Raw genomic sequence first — 22206 nt, forward strand, 5'->3', positions numbered from 1 at the left:
TTTCCCCTTAATTTTCAGACTTGCCCTTGTAGTTTTGCCTGCTGCAAGTAATCTGCCTGGAACAGAGAAGCCTGCAGCCTTTTCTTAATAAAATAAGTATTTCATGTCTGGATTCATTAAGTCAAGCTAAAGAACCTCCTACTATCTCTCTGGATGTGGAAATATTAAAAATGTGTCAAAAAAAGACCAGATTTAATAACTTTTTTTTTCTTTTAAGGAGAATTTTAGCTATATAAAATTGTTCAGAGTTGCAAATATTGCCTGTTTAGTAATGTAGTCATATGTGTTATAGAAAGCTTAGAGATAGCATCCAGCTCAAACTGTCTTCCTTTTAAGGTTCAGCACTTTCTTTCCTGTGTTTGGTCAGTCCCTACGTTTAAGTTTTTTAACAGTTACTGTCTAGAAATGCTAATACATTAAATACTCTTTTCATTCCAAAAGTTATGTGAAACAGCAGCCTGATCTCTGGTTGGTTATTTTCTTCTACAGAGGCACACAGTTCTAACACAGTTTGTTCTGTAACTGTTAGTGGGGAAAAGATGCCTGCTATGACTACTGAAATGCAGCTTCAGGTGAGTTTGCATTTCCTTCAAAGTTATTCAGAAGTATTGAAATTTTCTTTTCAATCTGGAGACAAACATACATTTACAGTGGGTAAAAAAAAAACCAACAAAAAACCTAATTTCTTTTGTCATTTCAGGTTTTACACTCGGCCCTCTTCACATTTGATTTAATAGAAAGTGTTCTAGCTCGAGTAGAAGAACTCATTGAAGTGAAGATAAAAGCTGTAATGGATGAAAATAGTTAGGTCAGCTGAAGTATTGGAATTAGTGTACTTCTTACAAGATCATTTTGACTATGAGACTTTGGTTGAAAAGGAGGCTACTAACCCTTAAGGAAGAACAATTAGAGTGGCCTCTAGAAGAATTGCAAATGCTGCTCTTCATAAGTCTTGTTGCTGTTTTGGTTTTTTTTATTTTGCTATTGTTGTATGTGATTCACAGAAATGGCGTATTTACTACAGTATTCATCTTCAGAATTTGATGCTCTTTAAGTTTAGAAACTAAAAACAAGTGGGTTTTTTGTTCTTATGCTGTGGCAAGGAGGTATGGTTGTGCATTTATTTTTCTGTTAATTTTCAAAATTTGTTAGATAATAGTTGCTGACTGGTGTTGTGAATTGCAAAGATTTTTATAAAGTGACTAGAGAACCATTAATTAAAAAGCACTGTTTAAGCACAAGGTATTTTTATTAGCACTTTTTAATGTTGACAAACAAGCTTTTATATTTACAAACAGGACTGTAAGTTCCTATGGCAAAGGAGACCAGGTTTAAAGAAAAACACATCAACTTGGAGCCGAGTAAGATGTTAAAACTTAGTAACACAACAGATAACACTTGTGTTTAAAAAACACACTGTGTAAGATTTAATACATATACCTGTTTATGGATGGGAAACCTATATTTTGGAATTGTTTTGATCATCCTTATCTTTAATGATAGTTTTCCTTAAGATATATTAAATATTTTGGGAAATTATTATAAACAGATGAGCTTATAAGTTCAGAATCAGGTTAAAAATAAGGATGGCTTTTCTATAGTGCAGTTAACTTTTTTTTTCTTAGAATGCACATTTGGTATAATGTATGCCATTTTTCATTGTATAGTTATTTAATATAAATTTCCATTCCAAATGCATAAGTTGTATGTAGTCTTTTGAAATGTAACTATATTTTTAAGAACATTCAGTATTTTGTTTAAAATGTAGCCACTCTATTTATGAATAAAAACCCCAAATACTAAATTAATTACAATGCAACTGGTAGTCCTGAAGCATCTTCCAAACTGGACTGTTTTCTATTATTTGGGCTTTCGTTATTGCTATTTTGTAACGAGTATCATCTGCTTGTGGCTTGGAAGTTACCTTAGAGGAAAGAAAAATATTATGAGTAGGACACAGTAACTCTTAGGTAATAAAATATTCAACATCTTATTTTTCAAATAGTACAAATGTAAAATTATTCAGCAGTGAAATCTGAATCATGTTTTCTGAAGTAGATAATCAGGAATGATGTACACAGAGGTGATGTGATGTATCCCTTTAGGTGCAAGACCAGTCCTAAAATAACCAGTCCTGTCAGCATTGCATGTGATTATCTGGATAGTATTTCAACAGGAGTTGGGTATGGTAGCCCAGGATTGGTTGGATGGTATTGCTCCCTTAGCCATGTCTGTTAATCTGAGGCAAAAAAGTTAATTTTTTAGGCCCTATACCAGTTAAGGGATTGTCTAGCAAAAGATGAGCTCATTAAACTGGCTCTGTACTGCATCAGTAAGAAATAATGTAATGACAACCAATAGATTTGTGGTATATACTATCATCGCTTCTTACGGGGCTCTCCTGTTGAAACTTGTTGTAAACATTCTGAACAAGTAGAAAAGCAAATTCAAGTTTATATGATCAGCAGTAATCTGAAAAGTGTTTACATTAAGAGATGGGGCCAGACATCAGTAGATTCCATAAAAAGTTTAAGAACAGTGTTCAACATTGTTATAAGTATTTAACAACTTCTGCCATATATAATAAGCAAGATGTAGCTTACGCATTTAAAAAATAAATACTCTGAATAGGTTAATGCTTATTATTTCGAAATGTTCATTTCAGAGAAGGATAAAATGTAAATTCATATTTGATTCCTAACATGTCATTCAACCTGCTCTTCTTATTTTTTGTACATGGGATGCTGCTAGTACTGTTACAGTTAGTATCTAAGTTAGAATTTTCATGGAAAAATGTTCTTTAAAGAGGTTCAGTAAATAGATTTAATTAATAATGTGTTGATGCATGCAGGATATGTTGCAGAAACACAGAAAAATTACACTCATTAAGCTGTAGAAATAATATACTAGTATGTGCATCATTAAAAATATGTAAGTAACTAGAGTTTTCAGATTGGCATTTTTACTTTAAGTTGAAGTCATTACATATTTAGATCTCATGCTGGTTCTGCACTAGTAAATGAAGTGAAGACATCCTAACTTAACAGTGGTAAATAAAAGCCGAATTAGCTCTTAAATATCTAATTTATCTTCATAGATGCTATTAAGAGCTTTTAAAGTTACTTTAACAATAAAGACTCAGCTAAAGCATCAGAGTAACAGTCCAACCTCAATGTATTGCATGGATTGTGGTCAATATGACCCAAAAAGTTCCATTAAGGAAAAATAAATATTTTATGGTTCTTGGTTTTTTCTGGCTCTAATATACTCAGAACTAATATTTTTAATTATATGCAACCAGACTTACCTTAGCTATAGTTAGCATTAACTTAACAGTTTCAGCAGTATTATGAACTGGTATTACACGTAAATTACTGCCCAGGAATCTGCACATCAAAATATATTAAGGTTAAGGTTACTTTTAGAATGCACATTTAATTTGTTAAGCCATAAAACTCAAAAAGCATTCCCACATGATGTGAACAACTTCTTTCACAAGTACATGGAAGATTGCTTTTATCTTTAAAGGCAACTGGAGAGTTCATGCTGTTTGTATAGCCATCTGTCCCATTTAGGTGGGATTTGGAAGGGCTCATTTCTTTTTCTAGGGCTCTTTGACAATCAGTCAACAGTTCTTAAGCATGTGTACATTCAGAGAACTAAACTCTCTTCTCCTATATTGTTGAAGACTGTCCATTCTCAGTGCCAGTAAAAAAAGTTTGGGTTTTCTTTATGGCTTTGAAAGAACAGGAAAGTTCTAAAAAACATTGTGCTAAAAATACTTCAGAATTTGAACTAAATCTTTGTCATGTACTATCTAAATATAGCAATCTGTACGTCAGATGTGATTAAGATAATAGGATAATTCTCATAAGAATTTCATGTAAAGACTTGTTCATTCAAATAATTTACCCTGAAATTCCTTCTCTATCTATAAATAATGTTATTCATATGCATTCATTCTTGAGAATGAAATCTGAAGATTTAAAATAGTAGCATCAGTTGTCATTCAGTGCAGTCATGGAAGAGAGAGAGATCAAAGATTAAGCAAGCAGAGAGACTCTCCTTAACACTTGCATCTTAAGTGTGTTGTACCAATGACAACAAAGGTAATATTGCTGCTGTTTTTTGTTGTAGAGCTAAAACATGATAGGGACTTAACAACAACGAATGAGTAGTATTAAATAATCAAAAATTTAATCCAAACAAAGTGGCCAGCTGCTCAATTGTATACTGCCCTGTGATCGCCCCTAGTGACTACCACCTGTTTGTCCCCTCAATCTGTTTTATGACTTGGACTCATTCACATTAAGACCCATGCTGGTTAAGTATCTATCTGATCTGAACTTGGCTGCCCATTCTTCTAATTAGCAAAAATAAATGTTATAGGCAGGTGCTGAGTAGTTACTCTGGTCACTGTTGAGTTTTGCTAAAATCTGATGCAGAAACTGGTTTGATTTACATCTAGGGATTAGGGAAATGAATGGATGCAACTTCGCTAATACAAGCAATGGGCTAAGCAAAGCATGAATGAATGAAGTGCAACAAAGAAACAATTACATGTACTTAGATCCATGAAAATCCATTTCTATCAATAGTTTTGCTTCCAATTACTGCAAGTCTAAATTTAGTTTGTATTTTATTAATTTGATCAATGGGCAGAACACTGGCCATTAAAACAAATGGCTGGTCTTTGCTCCAAGGTGTTTAAAAGTTAACATAGAGATTTACTGCGGATATTAGTGGAATGCTCGTTTGAGCTGTGATGATAAAGATTGCTTTTCTCCCACTTCCTCCATGCTACACACAACCCTACATAAAAGTATTTATGCTGTTGAACAACAATCCTATAACCTTCTTGTTAATAATAAAAAAATAAACCTTCTGTAATTGCAACAAAACCATAGATAAGCAGAAAGAAACAGTAATACAGAAAGACCTGAAAATATCAGGGGACTTTGTTTTTTAACAAATCCAATAGCCGACTTGTAGTTTGAGAGAATATGGCACAAGTTTCAACCCCACCACTGCAAAAGCTCAGTCAGTGATCTACATACAATAGCAGAACTCCAAGCTGCCAGGTAGTAGAAAAGCACATGCATATAGAATATAATTGTGCCTTGTCAACATCAATTTGGTATGGCCTGCAATGACAAAACTATTATTTTTATTTTAATAAAATTACTGACTTGCCAAATGGAATATAGTTTCAAAACATTGCATTTGTTAGTGATCAACACATCCGTTGTACATAACCACAAAGTAGATATTGACAATTTGCATTGCCATCAGTTGAATAACATGTCTTGCTGAATGGTGGCAGAGCTTTTAAGACCTTTCATGGAAATTTATGGAATTTTCACAAATGGGTAATAGATTTCCTACATTTCATCCCATACACTCTGCTACTCATCAGCATTTGGCAGTGTGCCCAGGATTTAACGAAACTGGTGCTAATTTCAAGGAGGTAAAGATCAAAGACTGCACTTGTCTTGAGCAAAAATCAACTGCAGTCAGGACTACCATACCTACCAGAAAATAGTTTTGAGTACAAGTATGGAGCACAATCTGATAACTGTTGTCAGCAGGTACGTACTGAAACATGCAACTTTTCAGGATTCATTAGAAATCACAAAGCTTTAAACAAACCAGTTTTAATGTCCAGTTTTATACTTTTGATGTAAAATAACATTAATTATTTCAATTGTTCTAGCTCTGTATAACAGACACTGTTCCAAGTAAACAGATTTAAAAGCTGGTAAAGAATCTGTGCTTTACAATGAAGGCTTTTCTCATGAAGGAAACTTGCCTGTTCTGTTTTGAAAATTACTATGAAAAGATGCTGACAGAGCTAAGAAAACTGCCTGATTTTCCAGGTCAAGAGAAAACTTTAAAAAGAATTTATATTACATAGCCCTAAAATGATTGAAAGGGATGTTATTTGCTATATTTTGAGGAACGTCCTCTTTTGTTACCTATGACATATCAGATTAATTCACTTTGTATTCTTTTCATTTGCCATTCATAAACATATGCTTTAAATAATTTTGCAGTGCACTAGTAAAATAAAATTCACATTCCTGAAAATAATTCCTAAAATAATATCCCCGAATCTAAGACTGCTACTTCATTTCTTCCTAGCAATAAAAAGTCTGGTTTGATGTTGAAATCATACCTTCTTTGAATCCTAAACATGACATTCCATTCTTCTGGTCCATGAAGAGCAGCTGACAAAACCAAAAAACTGTTCCGATGAATGTTTATGAACTTCTGAATTCTTTTGGAAAACTGTTCTTCCCCTGTCATAAGCAATTCTTGAATGTCTGACAGTAAAAATGCAACACCTACTGAAGAAACTGATGTAAATGTACACATCATGGCAGTAATGTGATTAAGTTCTCACCACAAACCAGGAAGCAGAATTCTTATTCAACCATTAGTTTAAAAGGCGATGGAACAAAAGATGTGAATGAATTTACACATCTTGACAGGGAAATGCAATCATGAGATTTGGCCAGTGATGACTAGTAATTTTAAGATAAAACTACAAATAACTTGGAGGTTAGTTTCTACCATAACATCAAAAAAACCCCCAACTGTTTAATCCACTCAAAGTACAGACATGTGAATGCCTTTGAAAGTACATGCTTCAGGAACAAGCAACTGCTATAAAGGAATTAATTTAGGACAAATGCAAAGATTGATTGAAGAGCTCAGGAAGTCCTATTTCTAAATGAGATAAACACACCTGTAACATCTTAAAAGTTAGCTAAACTGTCTACCATGAAAAATGGAATCATAACCCTGTCAACTAATTTATTCTGAAACGGAAAGTTAAGAAGGCTGAAGTTTAGGAGTCTTAATCAAGGATGCAAAAGATGAGGCCAATGCATGCCTTTTTAATCCTCATAGTTCAGGAAAACTTCAGAGAAAGGATCTTGTCTACCTGTCTAAAGCATCTTCTGCTCTAAAAAGGAAGGATAGATATTTCAAGTTTGCAGTTTCAGTGATTTCCTAATCAAACCTGCTCAAAGAATCCTTTCCCTAGCTCCTCTGCTACCACCAGATCTGCAAACTCAACTTGGAAGATGAAAGCCAAGGGTCTTGGTTCGCTCTTGTGTTTGTAGCCATGAATACTAAAGATCTTGATGGCTGTCTTACACATAGTGGCACTCAGTATGTTTGCTCAGTTATAACAAGAATTTACTAAACAATTCGGCTGATGATCACTAAATCTAATGTAGCTGTTCTACAATAAGTCCAAAAAAAGTAAAAACCAATGAAAATGTTTAACCCCCGAAGTTCTCTGCTCTGTCCTCTGATTTACAGGCTATCACAGCACAGCTCCTCCCACTATTGCATGACATTCCAACAAGGCAGCTTTTATTCAGTTCAGTGTAGCCTACAACAGGGCCTGATCATGTACCTCATTAGAGTTCAGGAGTTTAAAAGCATAAACTTCAAAGTACTGTACCAGAAAGAGAAAAAATCACGGATCCCATTTCCACTGATTCTGAATATCGAACTCGGTGTTGTTGCCTCTGTAGAATTGTAGAAATTTCATGATTCTAAATAAATTTTAAAAGGTTATTTTTAAAGTATGTTTTCAGCCAACAAGTTAGATGATAGAAAAAGTCTTAAAGCATCATCTGAACCATTCTAGACAGAACTTTAGGATCATTGTTTAAAAAATATTTTTTCTTCCACTTGCAATAAAAAAGTAGTAAAATGTTAATCAAACTTTTTCAGTTAATGAAATTTTGAAATATTTGCACTGGAAGTTATCAAACACTGAATGACAAATTTTGTATGCATACATTCGGTTTGCCTCAGGAAACTCTTGCATAATACATAAAGAAGTTCAAACATTTTACAGTCTATTTTTGTAAGATGTGCTAAAGGAGGATTTGCAGAAGTGAGGAACATACAGTAGTGTGCTTCTATGACTCCAGTTAATTAGACTGCATTATTTTCACAGATGTCAGCATTTCATCTGGAAGATAGTTCAGAAAAATCTGTATGGGACATGATTTTCTTTAAAGCTTTTTGACAGAATGCAATCCACTCAGGAGAACTAGAACATTGCACTATGCAATATAATCATCTACAGAATGGTGGGTTTGGATATATTTCTCAGCCTGCAAAAAGCATTTCTGCAGTATGTTCAACTGAAGCTGCTCAAACACACACATTTTAAAGATTAAATCACCGAATCCTTTTTAGTTAATAACATGTTCTTCAACCTACCCATTTAAATGTAGCCAACCTGCCTATATAGGGAAGTGTTGTGATTTAGTGGAAGAGTACAAAGTAAAGTCAGGACAGCAAGCAAACCCTAAAGGAGACAGTAACCAGAAATGTTACACTTTCAATTGGTCTGGAAAGGGGGGAACACTCAATGACAGCTGCTTATGAGGTCTAACTACAATTTTGGAAAAACCTTCTGCTTCAAAGCCACTGCTGATAGTGTATTATTTAATGTACAAACATAAATAACAGGTATAAGATATATAATAGCTGCACAGGGAAAAGAGAAAGCTCATAACCAAAACTGATACAAAGCACTACCTTTATAAAAGAAAAGCCATCTTAGATTTGTATTCAGCTATTTCCATATCTTTGCTCACTAGGAGTCCTTACTAACAGCAGTAGTTTTGAGTAGAGCTGGGGCTCTTATTAATAGGAGTGAGTTATGCTGGTATAGCTGATGAGATCACTGCCCTCCGATGCCTCTCACCATATTAAAGATTAAGTTGCTCTTGAAGCAGTTCCCAGACTGGAACAGCTTACAGGCTGTCATTCCAAGACAAGCAGGCAAATAAGAACAGGCTTTAAACTGAGATGATTCAGGAATTACTTCAACACCATTCACCCATTTATACAGCAGAGATGGGGTGATAACCTTGTCAGCCAAGCTAGCATAAGATATCCTTGCTTGTGAATCAAAGCCCTCTTGCCTCTAAATTCTCTCCAGCTGGCATGAAATTGGCCTCAGCTGCAGAAACTAATTACCAGCTCCTTGACATACCCTTTCACTTTACTGGGGAACACAGTCTAGGCTTCTGATATTAACAGATATAAATATACATCAATATCTGTAAGACTCACATTTTAAACTGAATTGCACACTTACTGAGTAATAGTCTACCCCAATGTTGACACTGTATAATAGAAAATAAAGTGTTTAGGGAGAAATTCAGAAAATTAAAAATGTTTCTGATTAAATTATTTATAGTGCTAATTGAAAGCAACATCAGTGCAGTGCAAAAGTGATGAGTCAGGAGGACAATCCTAAAGCAGTGTAACTCAGAATAGCACGTGGTAAGAATACTAAATAGGTACATAAGTAGCTAGGACTAAAACCACACACACACAAGAAAGAACCAGTACTATAGTAGAAGTAAATTCAGCCTACTATCACTGTTTTATCCTCAAAAAACTATATTAATTGACATTGCACATAATATTTCCACATATAGAATATAGGAAATGCTGCTTTCAGCATTTCTTAGTGAGTCAGATGCTGCTCTTGACAAGTGGTATTGTACCTGCAGAGCTGTGCTCATAATAACTGTTGTTATCCATCTTGACTGTTCCTGCCCACCACTTTCTGTCATTTTTTTCAAGGGTTTAATGGCTCTGCAGTGAAATCTCAGGTGCCACCTTCTGAAAAGCTTGGAAAAAGGAAGATGACAAATGTTACCTGCCAATTAAAGAGGTTTAAGGCACACGGATCCATTAAAAATCTGATTAAAAAACAGGGCACTACCCAATTCTCCAAAAGGTATGCAGGTGCCCACTACCACTCAACTAATTTAACATGGCAATTAGGTATCTAAATGGCTTTAAAAAAACCTGCATCTGAGAGGGCTTCCTTTATAAGGCATAGCAGCGTAACAAATAAAGGACTTAAGAAAAACATTCCTAAAAGCACTTAAAACGACTAAGGAACATTTGCCCTATTTTCAAAGGGCACGTCTGTCACTGTGCATATTTTACACAAAGACGCTTTTGGGAAGACTGCCCCGGGCCTCCTGCCTGGCCTGCAGCGGCCCACCACGTCGCAGGCCTGAGCACTAGCTCTTTTCACGTACGTTTCCATTTCACTCTTCTGAAAATATTCCTGCATATCTAGCTTGGCAGGCGCTTCTAAGGCTCATGTGGTGCAGTCGGGGAGACTGAAGCTCCCTGGCAAGAGCGTGAGGCAACCTGGGGGCTGGGCTGGGCCTGGCCTCGCCTCACATCCCCGAGGCACCCGCCTGAGGCGGGAGAGCTGGTTTCTACGAAACCGTCGTGCCAGGTGGTTCCCAATATCAGTTTTAAGCGGGCCTCTTCGCGTCTTAAAAACCTGGTAAGGCGCTAAAATGAAATCCCTGCAGCCCGGCGGGACAGCAGCGGCAGCAGCCCCAGCAGCGGACAGGGACCGCCCGCCCCGCGCTTCCCGCCCTCCGGGCAGACCGCCACCTCAGGAGCCGCCTCAGGAGCCGCGGTGTCTCTCGGCCTGGCAGCTGGGCGTGGAGCCCTTCGGCATCAAGCGTGCCGCAGCGCTCGAGCAGGTCGGTCCTCGGCAAGGGGGTGTCCGGGCCCCTGCGGGGGCCCCGTCTCCTTCCCGCAGCCCTCAGGAGGAGCCCGGTTGCTCCTTACCGCGGACGTGCGGCAGCTGAAACAAACCTTACTTCACAGGTCTGAGGAATTAAGAGACAGCAAACAAAAGCTCTCAACAACTAAATGAAACGCACATGAGTTGCTGATAGGAATGTAACTCGGGCCTTGGTGGGAAGTGAAGAAGCACCGAAGCTGCTTGCCTTTCCTCTGGCCCACTCGACTCCTGTCTGCTGCTCCATGTTGCCCTGCAGCATATGGTGACTGGCTTCTGCTGGGATGCTGCTGAAAACCCTGTCATCTTGTGAGTGTCCCCATAAAAGTCTTCCAGAAACTCGGTGTCAGCCTGAGAAACTGCTACCGTGCAAGTACAGGTTGTGTGACATTTTTAGATGATAAAAAGGACTGAACGGACAAGAACGTGGAAGGACACCAGGCAGGACAAGAGGGTGTTATGAGCAGTGATGGTAATAAGTCTACTTTTGCATCGGAAAAAAATCGTGAGGGAATGTTTCTAATGGACAGCTAATTCTGCAGCTATTTCTGGGCAACAATATTCCAAATGATTTTCTGTGATACTCTAAATATAGAAGTTACAGTACAAAAATGTGAAAGAAAGAAACAGCACCACTTTCAGTAAAAGAGAAGTAGTGAGAATGTTGGAGCTTCTTTTTTCATCATATGAGAGGAAACAGTACTTCTTCTACATGGTAAAGAAGAGCTGGAGTGCAGAGCTGTTAAAACTTCTGATAAAGAGCACTGATTTCCAGCTCTGCTCTTCAGCCAGTATGTGAATCTAGACTCAGGCCTATCTACTGAAACCGGTATTTTTACTCAAAATCTGCGATTGTAGTAAAAGCTTTTCCCTTTTAAACTCTTTTTAGAGTATTTTGAAATTGAAGAAAGTGACCTCATTTATATATTAAAAATGATACATTTAAATAGCAAATTGTCTGGCTTGCTTAGAAAGAATTAGACATCTTAGTGATTTAAAAATGACTCTTCTTTTTGTTTCAGACAAGAAGTGGATTCATATCTGATTTCCTGCTTCTGTTAGTCAAATGCACCCGAGTTACAGTTACCCCTCACTGCAAGGGTATGGAAATGTCATGCTACTTTTGATAGTAAGTCAAATATTTTTAATACTGAGTTTTTACATTTCTGTGGATTATAAATGTGAAAGTCGGCAAATTAAAGGAAAATAACATATGTATGAGGTATCCTGACTGCAGTGTTCTGGAGAGCTGGGACAAGAACAACAAACTGTGAAGCCATTTCCTGTAACACAGGGAGCCACATGCTCTGACTGCATACAAAAATCAGGGAGTTAAGAACATCAGGAGTTATTTTAAAATACAATTATAAAATAATAAGGCAGTTCTATGATGAGGTTTGATGATCCCACTAACATCTGCCAACGTGAAGTTTGAATTCATACACACTGTAAAAGAATTTCTGTGTCAGTACTAGTGAAATACCAGGGGTAAAGAGTAGGAACTGTTTTGTTACACTTGATTTATAACGCTATAGTGTATCTGAATTCATATTTTGGAATATGTCTAATGTACATGCATTAATTGAATTACAACAATTCAGATGGAGAAAAAATAATAGAGAATAGCATGGAATAAAAGATGATTCACAGTGTAAATATCTTTAACAGGTGAGTAGATTTTTGTTTCCTTCAGTGTAATACTGTTAGAAATGTATGGTACATAACAGGTTTTAAAGAAACAATTTACAGATAAATTTAAACACTGGATTTAGGTTCCTGGGATACCAGCAGATGCCTCTTTCCCCGATAGCCATTTATCATACATGAAGTTGGACACTCCCTACCCCCCAAGTCAAAATACCCACTTGAGAGGCATCAAAGTACAATGATGGATAAGTGTGGGACAATGAGAAAACCCAAAACCTTAACAGAAACTGCTTCCTGTCAGTATTTTGACTCCAGTTGTTACATTTTAACGGGTAACTTTTGTGTACCTTAATTTCAGTTGACAAAAAGTTACACTGGAAACTTAATTGAATATATTTCTGCCTGTCATTACATTTGACAATAGTTCACATTTGAAATAAAAATAAGACTCTTTCTGAGTTAGAAACTTCTGAGGGGAACAGACCCCACCGCCTCCTGTGTAAGAGCCACCCCAGCCTAACGCTTGTCTGGTCCAAGTCTTATGCAATGGGACATGCTGAACCCCTGGGCTAGGAACTGCTTAAGGGACAATTCTGGTAGTAGGTTGTTTTGCAATGCCATTTGAGTATGAATCTCACTATGTGACTTGGCTTTCTCTTTTTACCAGCCTAATGTCAGAAGGCTAATGAAATAGAGCTTGGACTCGAAGAAAACAGGTTTTTCTAGATTGCATAATTCTTCAGAGCATTCTTCTCCCCAGTAGTTTCCCTTCCAAAAAGTGACTTTGAGGGATCCTGTGCTACCTGATGAGCTAAATTTATTACAGTTATCTCTGCTGTGACAGTTTCTGACATTTTGTTAGTCTTAGCTTTAAATCTCAAAACATTCCTTTTCCACATACCTACATGGTGCATTTCACATACAGGTGAAGCTGCAAGAGAGGGAAAGAATAGGGCTGTGTCTGGTAGCGTATCAAATAACTTCTGGGAGCAGAGCAGAGAACCCCATTTAGGCAGGAACAGAAGGATCTTGGGATTAATACTCCCATATGATGAAGATAATGGCTTAAGCATTTGCATGAATAACTAATTTATGACAAGGCAAAATCTTTCATCAAATTAGTGTTTCTCTGCACTCTCCTGGGCCATATCCCATTATGTTCTAAATCAGCACCATTTTTTGATTTTGTAGGGCAGTTACATAGGTATCTTCCTTCTCTATAGATTTTTACGTGAGAACTGATTGTTCATCTTCACACACATCACCTGTCTTGTTCTCTGATGACATGATCCAAGAAAAAGTAGCTTTTTCTGTTTAGAGGAGAAAAAGGAGTGAAGGTCCACTAAACAGATAGAAGAGGAAAGTAACGTTTACTTTGCAATTTACGGAGCACAGATAAAAATTGATAGCAGCAGTCCATAAGTTCAATGAAGTACAATGACTCAACGTTTAAGTTACACATAGGATTTATTGTTTTCTGTCATACAGAAATCAACTAAGAATCTTCAGTATGTAGCATGGAGAAGAAAGCTTGTGGGACTATGCAACTGTACAGAGATTCTGGAAACAGAAGACCATGTTCACAAGGAGTCATTTGGAAGTATGGTTACTTGGGCCCCAGCTAATTATCTGGGTTTGAAAAGCAAGCAGGTGGAAAACATGCAAGCATTCAGTTTGAGAGCTTAACACCCTCCCAAATACTGAGTGGTCAAAATATTCTAGGACCATAAAGCCATGGACTACAGGTAGTGACTCAAACTTTTCTCCAGATGCATCCTGTTACACATATATAGGAATTATCTTGATTACTAGAACACGATAATCCAGAAAGTAGAGATTGAAGTTTCCTTGTCTACCACAAAGATAGAGGACATTTTGTTACAGGTAGGAGATTTGACTTATAGGTGGGTCTCATGTTGACACACATGAAAATTACCTCATTCTATGAAGGTAACAAAAAGTTTTTATGCTACCTACACTGAATCTGGCATGTACATACGGTTTGTCCTATTTATACTGATCTTATGCACATTGATACAATTCTACTGAGAGACAGGATGCCATGCCACACTCAAAAGAGGATTATAAAAAAAGAAGTGAAGAACTAAAATGATTCCATTAAACACAAGTGTAAGAAAATCACACAAATGACTAAATAAGGATTGCATAAATGAGGATGCTGTAGATTAAAGTCATTTGGTGAGATCAGTCTCAAAACTGGCTCATACAGTTAGAAAGTAAGTTATATGAGCCAAAATTTTTACTCGGGTTACCAGTCTTTCTGTTCAGACACTTAAAAATATCCTGATTTTTATAAATGTAGATCGGATACCACTCACTTATTTCAGTGGGAGTTGAGAAAAAGCCAAGTCACTTTTACTTGTGTTCATAAATATAAAACCTGATGGGTTTTATACCACTTTTTTTACTACCTGGGCTCAGTCCCCAAATTTGCACATGTGAGCCTCTGTTCAGGTTCACCAGAATATGCACTTACTCTAATCCTGTTAAGTCATCTTCTGTTAACATACAAAACCTACTTTGACCATCAATGTCCTTGTTTAATATATCTAGTTACTGAGTCAACCCCCCCAAATACTGAGGCTTCAGTTACTGAAGATCTGATCAGTATTCATATTTTACTGTGCAATAGCGAAAGATCTTTTGTTGCATGTAATGCAAAAAGTTAGACTTTTTAGGACTTTGATTTTTCTAATGGAACAGTCTTCTGAGCTGGGAACTTCAGTGATAAATCAAGGAGAACAGGGAAGCAACTTAATGGAATTCTGTTATTATTTCATACTTTAACTGTGTGCAGATGGTTCATCAGGATTGGAACTTCATTGAGTACCAAATGAAACCACAAGCATGCACAGTGCCTGCCCCCAGTGCCAGTTCCATTACCCCTTCTGAAAAGTGAATGTTAACCTGAAAGCCACTCCACAAATGTTTGAGTGGATTTGTTCCCATGTTTGCAGAACTGTGGCCTAACTGACCACACAGTATTGATTGCAAAGCAAAGTATAAAAGGAGGGTCAAATGCAAGAAATAAACAGGTGTGTGTGCATGCATGGACTGTATAGCTTCTTCAGTTACTAGTTACCAAAGGTAAAAAAAAGAAATATTACGAAACCCAGTATTTTTCCCCAACTGATAGCCACTTTTTATATAAATCACTTTCCCCTGTTATAGGTTTAGTTTCCTTAAACATGCGTAGTAGTTGTCAATAGGAAGCTTGGTTTTAAATTAGCCAAAGAATAGATTTGAGCTGTAATTTTTTTGCAAAATTGCACACATTAAAGCTTATTTTTCCAAAATAGCATATATAGCTTGTGTTCAAGAGATAGGGCTGAAAACCAGTATGGATTTTTCTGCAAGAGATGAATGCTTCTAATTATACTGGATTTCAAATCTAAAAGTCCATTTGCATGGAATCATCCATTTTAACAAAGCTGCTACTTCTCATTCTGTCTTTTGTCCTCAATTCCTGTGCAGTCCCGGCAAGAATATCATCTATCAACGTACAAATGTTAAATCATCCCAGTCATGAAATATTAACAGAATGCATACAATTATGACTCCTAAATTGAAGTCTTTCTAGCTGCAATTTGTCATGTCTACAATTGTACAATGTTATTAGTAGAGTAAAACTAGAAATGAAATAGACATATTGGAAAAAATAGCATTTCTAGTACATGCATTTAATATAGGTAAGCCCTGAACCTGCTTCAGCTGAGGTCAACAGGAGTTTTTCTTTTGACATTAGTGGAAGCAAAATAATGACTTCTTAAATGTCTTTGTTCTGAGCAACAGATGAACAACATAATAGCAGTTCTTAATTCCTTCATGCAAAGGTTTAGATTTTCTGGAACAAAGTGCAATAAGCATGCTGCTAATTATTTTCCAGATGGCAATAATATATATTCAAAGTTTTAAAATAGTCTCCTACAATCTGTACCTAGAACAGGTGCCTTAATTTTTCTTGTACATATTCCCTGAAAGAAACTGAGATAGATAGACAATGCTAGGGGAACAGATCCTATGGACAGTCTTTGTGAGAAATATGGGAAGTTCTCTCGCCCACTAGTTCCTCCAAAATAATAATAAAATTTGCAAACTCAAAAATTCAGTGTAACTTTGAAATAATTTAAAACCTTAAAAAGTGTGGAATAAATTATTAAATGTGTACAGTTCAGTCACATATCCAGAACTTAAAAATATTGCTAAGCAAGCCATATTCCTTGTACTTCATTACTAATCTTTTCCAACAATGCCAAAGTAGTTTTATTAGAATGAGAATATTTTTATCTCAACTATTTCCCATGAGCATCGTGTTCCTGCCTGCTGACTTTATTACTGTTTTACGTGCTATGGACCTTGATAAGGCCCTAATAACCTGATCTAACTTTGAACTTACCCCCTGCTTTTAGCAGGTTAGACTAGAGACCTTTGAAGGTCCCTTCAAGCCTGTGTTTTTCTGTAGTTCCATGGGTTTTCTGCAATTTTTCTGTAATTTTATTATTCTACAGCAAGTTTTTCTAAGAGGAAAAATGATGAATATATGGAGTGTCCTTTCCACTACCCCTACCATAAAAGCAGATGTTTGTCTTTTCTTACGCTCTTATCTGATCACTTGTGGTAGCAGCCCAGACTGCCCGCTGATCTCATTTCATGCATACTTAATCTCTCCTGATCTTCACTTTAGGTCTGTCTCCTCATCTCTTTTGCCACAGTATATAAATATGGTATAACCATATGCCTTTAAAAACCAAACCAAAATATATTGTTAACTGACATGCTTTTCTAACTGTTGCCTCTCTCTTAATGACTAAGCTCAGTTTCCTTCCTGTAATTCTGTCATACTCTACCAAACAGGCATCTGTCTGCCTTTCATTCTGAGGAAGCCAATATCTCATTTTGATCACAGTCCCTAAGAACATGTTCTTAACCAGTCTCAAAACTGCTATTTTATACTCATCTTCTTGTGGGCCATCTTCAGTGAAGCTAAATATAGTGCAGTTTTCCTTATATCCTGTCATCTTCATTTGACTCCTGTCACCATCTTTGTTTATGATGTCCTTTGCTTCCCTAATTGTGTTTTTTGAGCAGATCATTTGGAAGAACCTCCACTTCCCTCAGTTTCCTGTAAGGTTCCAAGTATTTGGGCCTCCATTTCCTAATCTTTTCCCTCCACAATATGTCTTTTGGTGTCTTTTTGTATTCCACAAATACTATTTTAGCTAGCATCTATATGTGAAAAACCTGCAGAATGGCTTCTCCATTCTAGACTAGACTCTTAATTTTCCAAGCAAAAAAGGTAATTATGCCTAGTGACATCACCCTTTGGAGGTCTAGCCTATTTTAAACTTAATGCATCCATACACATAAAACATCCCTCCTTATTTTTCACTTTCATAACATGTCATTCAAGGTAGGCAAAACCAGGGTCATTATCTTAAACTCTGATTTCTGGGTCTTCTCTAAATTTCACTGATATTTCACTAAATTTCTTTTTACTACCTGTAGGATACAGACATCTTTACCCATTCACATAACAGTCTCATGTAAGCTGTCAGTATCACCTGTTGACTGCAACATTGTCTTCTCAGGCTTTGACAAAGCAATTTTACTGCTCTTACTCGTTCAAAATACCACTGCAAAGGTAAATTCTTAAACATTATTTTGACTATGCCATCTTTTTCTTTAGTTTCTTCACTGTTTCATCAGATATACATACCTTGCCTTACTTTAGAGGTCACTCAGGACCTCTTAACCACTATTCACTTGGAGCCCATGACACTAGCTTTTGGTTGTTTATATATGAAGTTTTCAAACAAACCTTTGTCCATTCTCTCATGTTTTAGACAAGAGGCCAATACACTGGCAAAATCACTGTCAGGAAGCATAAGCAGGACTCCAGAGAACTCAGATGACTGATACTATTAAACAGATAGCCACCTACACTTGCTTGAAGTTTGAACATCCTCCTGAATAAGGAGGGACTACTAAACAAGGTCAAACAGGAGCAGAGTTTAGATGGCACACAGGGCTGGTCAGGAATATAGATTCTTACAGCTCCCTTATTACCCACCCTCCAAATCTCACCCTCTGCTTCCCCCTTCTTGTAATGCATACAGAAGAAAAAAATGACAATATTTAAATTGATGGTGTGCTGAAACCATTGCTAATCAGCTAAACAAATATTGACACTCTCATTTTACTTTTCCATCCTTTCTTTTTTTTGTCTTTTGTCTTAACTTGGATTATAACCACTCTGTGGGAAGTCTTTGGTTTTGTTCTGTGTTTGTACAATGTCTAGCCAGTGGGATGCTGGGCTGATTAAGCCTCACAGGCACTCTGGTAACATGAATTAAAAACAACACCGCTTTCTATTCCTGCTATTTCTACAGAGACTATTTGGCTGTGTGAAGCTGAATTCTATGGCTGCATATGTACCAGCTGAACAATACACCAAATCTTAATCACTGGTCTACTGCAAAACTATTAACAGAATTGCAACAACATCATTGGGGACTTGAAGAGAGAAGCTAATTAAATTTTCATACAACTGGAAAAGTAAATGCAAAGAAAATAAACAATTAAAAAAACCCCTATATATGATTTTATTTCACATGACAAACATGGAATTTTGTGTGCCGCTTTTCAGTGTTACTTTTTCAATTCAGTAAGAAGTTAAAAATCTGGGTAAAGCAAAAAATAGACAAAAGGAAGCCTTCTTTTGCTTTCTGTTACTTTTCCTAATCTTTTACCTTCTCCTTTCCATAATGTGATGTTGTTTAACATGTGAATGCCCACTACCAGAACATCATCAGGATTTTAAAGTTGATTAAACTTTGTTGTAAATAACTTTTACTTTAGTCTCTTACATAGAAATTGAGAAAACACCATTCCTCAAGCCTTCTGTGAGAGCTTCTATAGAGTTTCATCTTTTACTATGGCTAATACTATAGTTCTTTCATTTATCCAAAAGATTATCCACTATCGCTATACCTTGTAAACTTGAAGGTGAAAAAGAGGTTTTCTTGATGATTTATACTTTTAAAGGGTCTTTTAACTCCCTCAATATGAAGACTGGAGTAAATACAGCATATTACATTTAAAATATTTTGAATTATAATATCTCAAACTATTTATGCTGCTAAAAGCTAAAAGACTAGGGGAAAGATTTTTATTATGAGACTGAACATCTTCCTTCCCTGAATTTAGAGTCCTGCTTCTGCACTGACACAGAGAGAAAGGAAGGCTTTCCTTTTTTTTTCCTGCCTTGATATTAAAGAATGACATAAAATTCTTCCTCCATTTATTTTTGGGAAAATAAAACATCACTTCTGTATCAGAAGTTCAACAAAGTGGCTTTCTAGATAAATTATTTTGCCTCAGAGCTCTTTATTATGTCAAGTCCAAAGATAAGACAAGCTGTAACTTGTTTAGTCATATGCTGGGGCACCTTCATACTTCCACAGAACTGAAGAGTTTCTGACTATGGATAAAAAGAAATGAAGCTTCTAAAGAAAATCAAGGTGCACTGTTGGAATTGTGCAAAAGCTTGCAAAACTGACCATATTATCAGTGGTTACAGTCAGCTTAAGTTGTGCTCTTATCTTAAATAGTTTTAAGACAAACCCCCACCTGTTAGTAGCCTTTTACTGCCGTATGGCACCCACCTCTGAAGGCACTTCTGTTAATGACTAAGAGATGGTAGAATACCTCCTGTTTAGATTTTAAGCTGTGTGAAAGACAAGCCTTACTATTTCCATAATGCAGATATCTTAGAGAGCCTAACCTTTACAGGGAAAAAACCTTATATGTTTCAGGAGGAGCTTGACTTGGTAAGAATTACAAATAGTTTCTTACTCCCTTCCTCCCCCATCAAATCAGAAAAGACAATAAACAGTCCTATCCATACCCAAATTAATAGCCAAAAGCAGCATAATGAGCACTACTGAATATATCCTATTTCACTCTTAGTCAGAAGAATAGTTATGTTGACATTTAGTCTCAATATAAAAGCTACACTAGAGGTATTAATGAAGATGCAAGAATCCTGTTACCCCTCCAAAAATGTAGCATCTATGAGAACAAACAAAACAAAATTCCTGAGAATCTTGCAATGCCTCAGACAGCATCAGAAGGGTGCAAGTATAATGAATTGAAGCCTGAAGGCAATTCTAGTCAACATCAGACTTCTAATGTAACACTGACCATGACTTCAGACTGAGATACACTTCTGGAGATATCAGACATACTGTTTTTTTAACAGGAGCAGCATTCTATCAACTCCTCTGAATTCATGCACTATGCCATTAAAAATATTTACTTAAATATGTGCATTTCCAAGAAAGAAACAGTGCTTTTCCTATAGCACAGGCCCTCAGAAGTCTTATACTTAAAGGAAAGACAATTTAAAAAATTTATTGGAAAATTCTAAACAAAACAAACCAAATACAAAAATTAAATCTGGAAGAAACAGATGAAACAAGCTGCTCATATTAATCAGGCCCAAGGCAAATTCATATTGAAATGTTTTCTTTGAATGTAAGTATGTATTTCCATTATTTAAAGCAGTGTTGGCACACATCACCTTTCAACACAACCATTCTGAATCTTTATTGTTGTAAAATGAAGTCACCATATGGAGATGGGGAAAGAAGAGAGGGGAATAGCTCTACTAATTGTGCAGTCATCTTTAAATTCTTGCTCAATGAGAGTATTAAATGTCAGAAAGGAAGATAAAAGGGAGAGTGGAAACTGAGATTTTTCTTTCATGTCATCTAATTTTTCTAACAATTCTAGAAAATACATGCTCAAAGTTCATTTTTAGAAAAGACAGACATGTAAGTCTTGAAAAATTCTTGTACTTGTGATTAAATCTAGATTATAAATTAATGTATTTACCTCATTATATCAGAAAGATTGCCTCAGTATCAAGAATTGCTTGTTCTTGACTGATGCAGTATTTCATTACTGTTTGGAAACAACTCATCAAAAATAGATTTGGGGAATGGGTTGGAGTTCAGCTGCAAACAGTTGATCACCTTAATGATGGGTTTCCAGTTCAAGAATTGTCCATTCCCCTTGAGGGGACGAACAGTCTTCAGATGAAAAGCTTGCCACTGTAATGCTTGCTGAAGAATCATCAAGTGGAGACATTAGTTCAGTCCACCTACTGAATGTGTCAACTTGTGATGTACCCTGAGGATTCGAACCATCTCGTGCCAGAAACAGTGTCTGATTGATAAGACATTGTGCTAAGTTAAGGTCTTCAGGAACAGAGTTTTTGAAACCTATATTTGAGTCCTGCTCAGATAACAATTGCCTGAGAAGAGTCCAGTCCTGTTCTGCAAACTGCTGATCTTCAAAATCCACATCTAGAACTGCTGTTTCTGAATCCATCCTCTGCTCAATTGCTTCTCCAACATCCATCTCATATATTGGAGAAAGGGTTTTTGAAGGCCGATGCTCATACATGCAGGTTTGTGCCATTGTGTCATAATCATCTATGTCTCCTGAAATAATTCACAATACTGTACAATGTAAAAATTGCAGATGATCCTCCCCTCAGGGCTGTGTAGAGCAAAATTTAACTCATTCAGGAAGGACAATCCAACCAGGTTAAAAAAGGGGGGGTGAAGGGTTATACAAAATTGACAAAATTTGAGGCATTTATTTCCTATGTAAAAAACAAAGTATGATTTATAAATTAAAGCAGCAATCACCACTGGTAATTAACAATAACCTCCATAATTAAGTTTCTGATACAGAAAATGACAATGTAAATATACACTTAATGCACATGAAATTTCTCATTTACTACATAAATTAAATTTAGACCAGGAGGTGCATGGAGGGAATTAATAGAGAATGATTACTGAATGGTGACTTAAGCTATGCCAGCTTAGAAGAGAATTAAAACCAAAATTGTTTATCCACAGGCTTATTTC

General features: G+C 36.4%; 3 protein-coding genes across 4 annotated transcripts in view; 1 reads left to right on the top strand and 2 right to left on the bottom strand.

Annotated features, from left to right (window-relative positions):
• Positions 1-3155, top strand: part of GLMN (glomulin, FKBP associated protein) — a 25000-nt gene extending 21845 nt beyond the window's left edge. For both annotated transcript variants that reach the window (XM_075039013.1, XM_075039014.1), the window contains exons 18-19: positions 490-572; positions 701-3155. In XM_075039013.1, coding sequence (XP_074895114.1) covers positions 490-572; positions 701-808 — 191 coding nt within the window. In that variant the 3' untranslated portion in view covers positions 809-3155. The remainder of the gene's footprint in view (positions 1-489; positions 573-700) is intronic.
• On the bottom strand, positions 1805-9652 carry C10H1orf146 (chromosome 10 C1orf146 homolog). The gene is made up of 5 exons (XM_075039016.1): positions 9549-9652; positions 7475-7568; positions 6176-6344; positions 3308-3386; positions 1805-1924 (listed from the first exon to the last, which is right to left on the bottom strand). The coding sequence occupies exons 1-5, from the start codon at positions 9615-9617 to the stop codon at positions 1805-1807; spliced, it is 531 nt and encodes a 176-aa protein (XP_074895117.1). The 5' UTR covers positions 9618-9652.
• Positions 9653-13668: 4016 nt separating this feature from the next.
• Positions 13669-22206, bottom strand: part of BTBD8 (BTB domain containing 8) — a 44266-nt gene continuing 35728 nt past the window's right edge. Inside the window, exon 18 of the mRNA XM_075039017.1 lies at positions 13669-21771. Coding sequence (XP_074895118.1) covers positions 21302-21771 — 470 coding nt within the window. The 3' untranslated portion in view covers positions 13669-21301. The remainder of the gene's footprint in view (positions 21772-22206) is intronic.

This window comes from Buteo buteo, chromosome 10 (assembly GCF_964188355.1).
Source record: "Buteo buteo chromosome 10, bButBut1.hap1.1, whole genome shotgun sequence".
Taxonomy (NCBI): domain Eukaryota; kingdom Metazoa; phylum Chordata; class Aves; order Accipitriformes; family Accipitridae; genus Buteo; species Buteo buteo.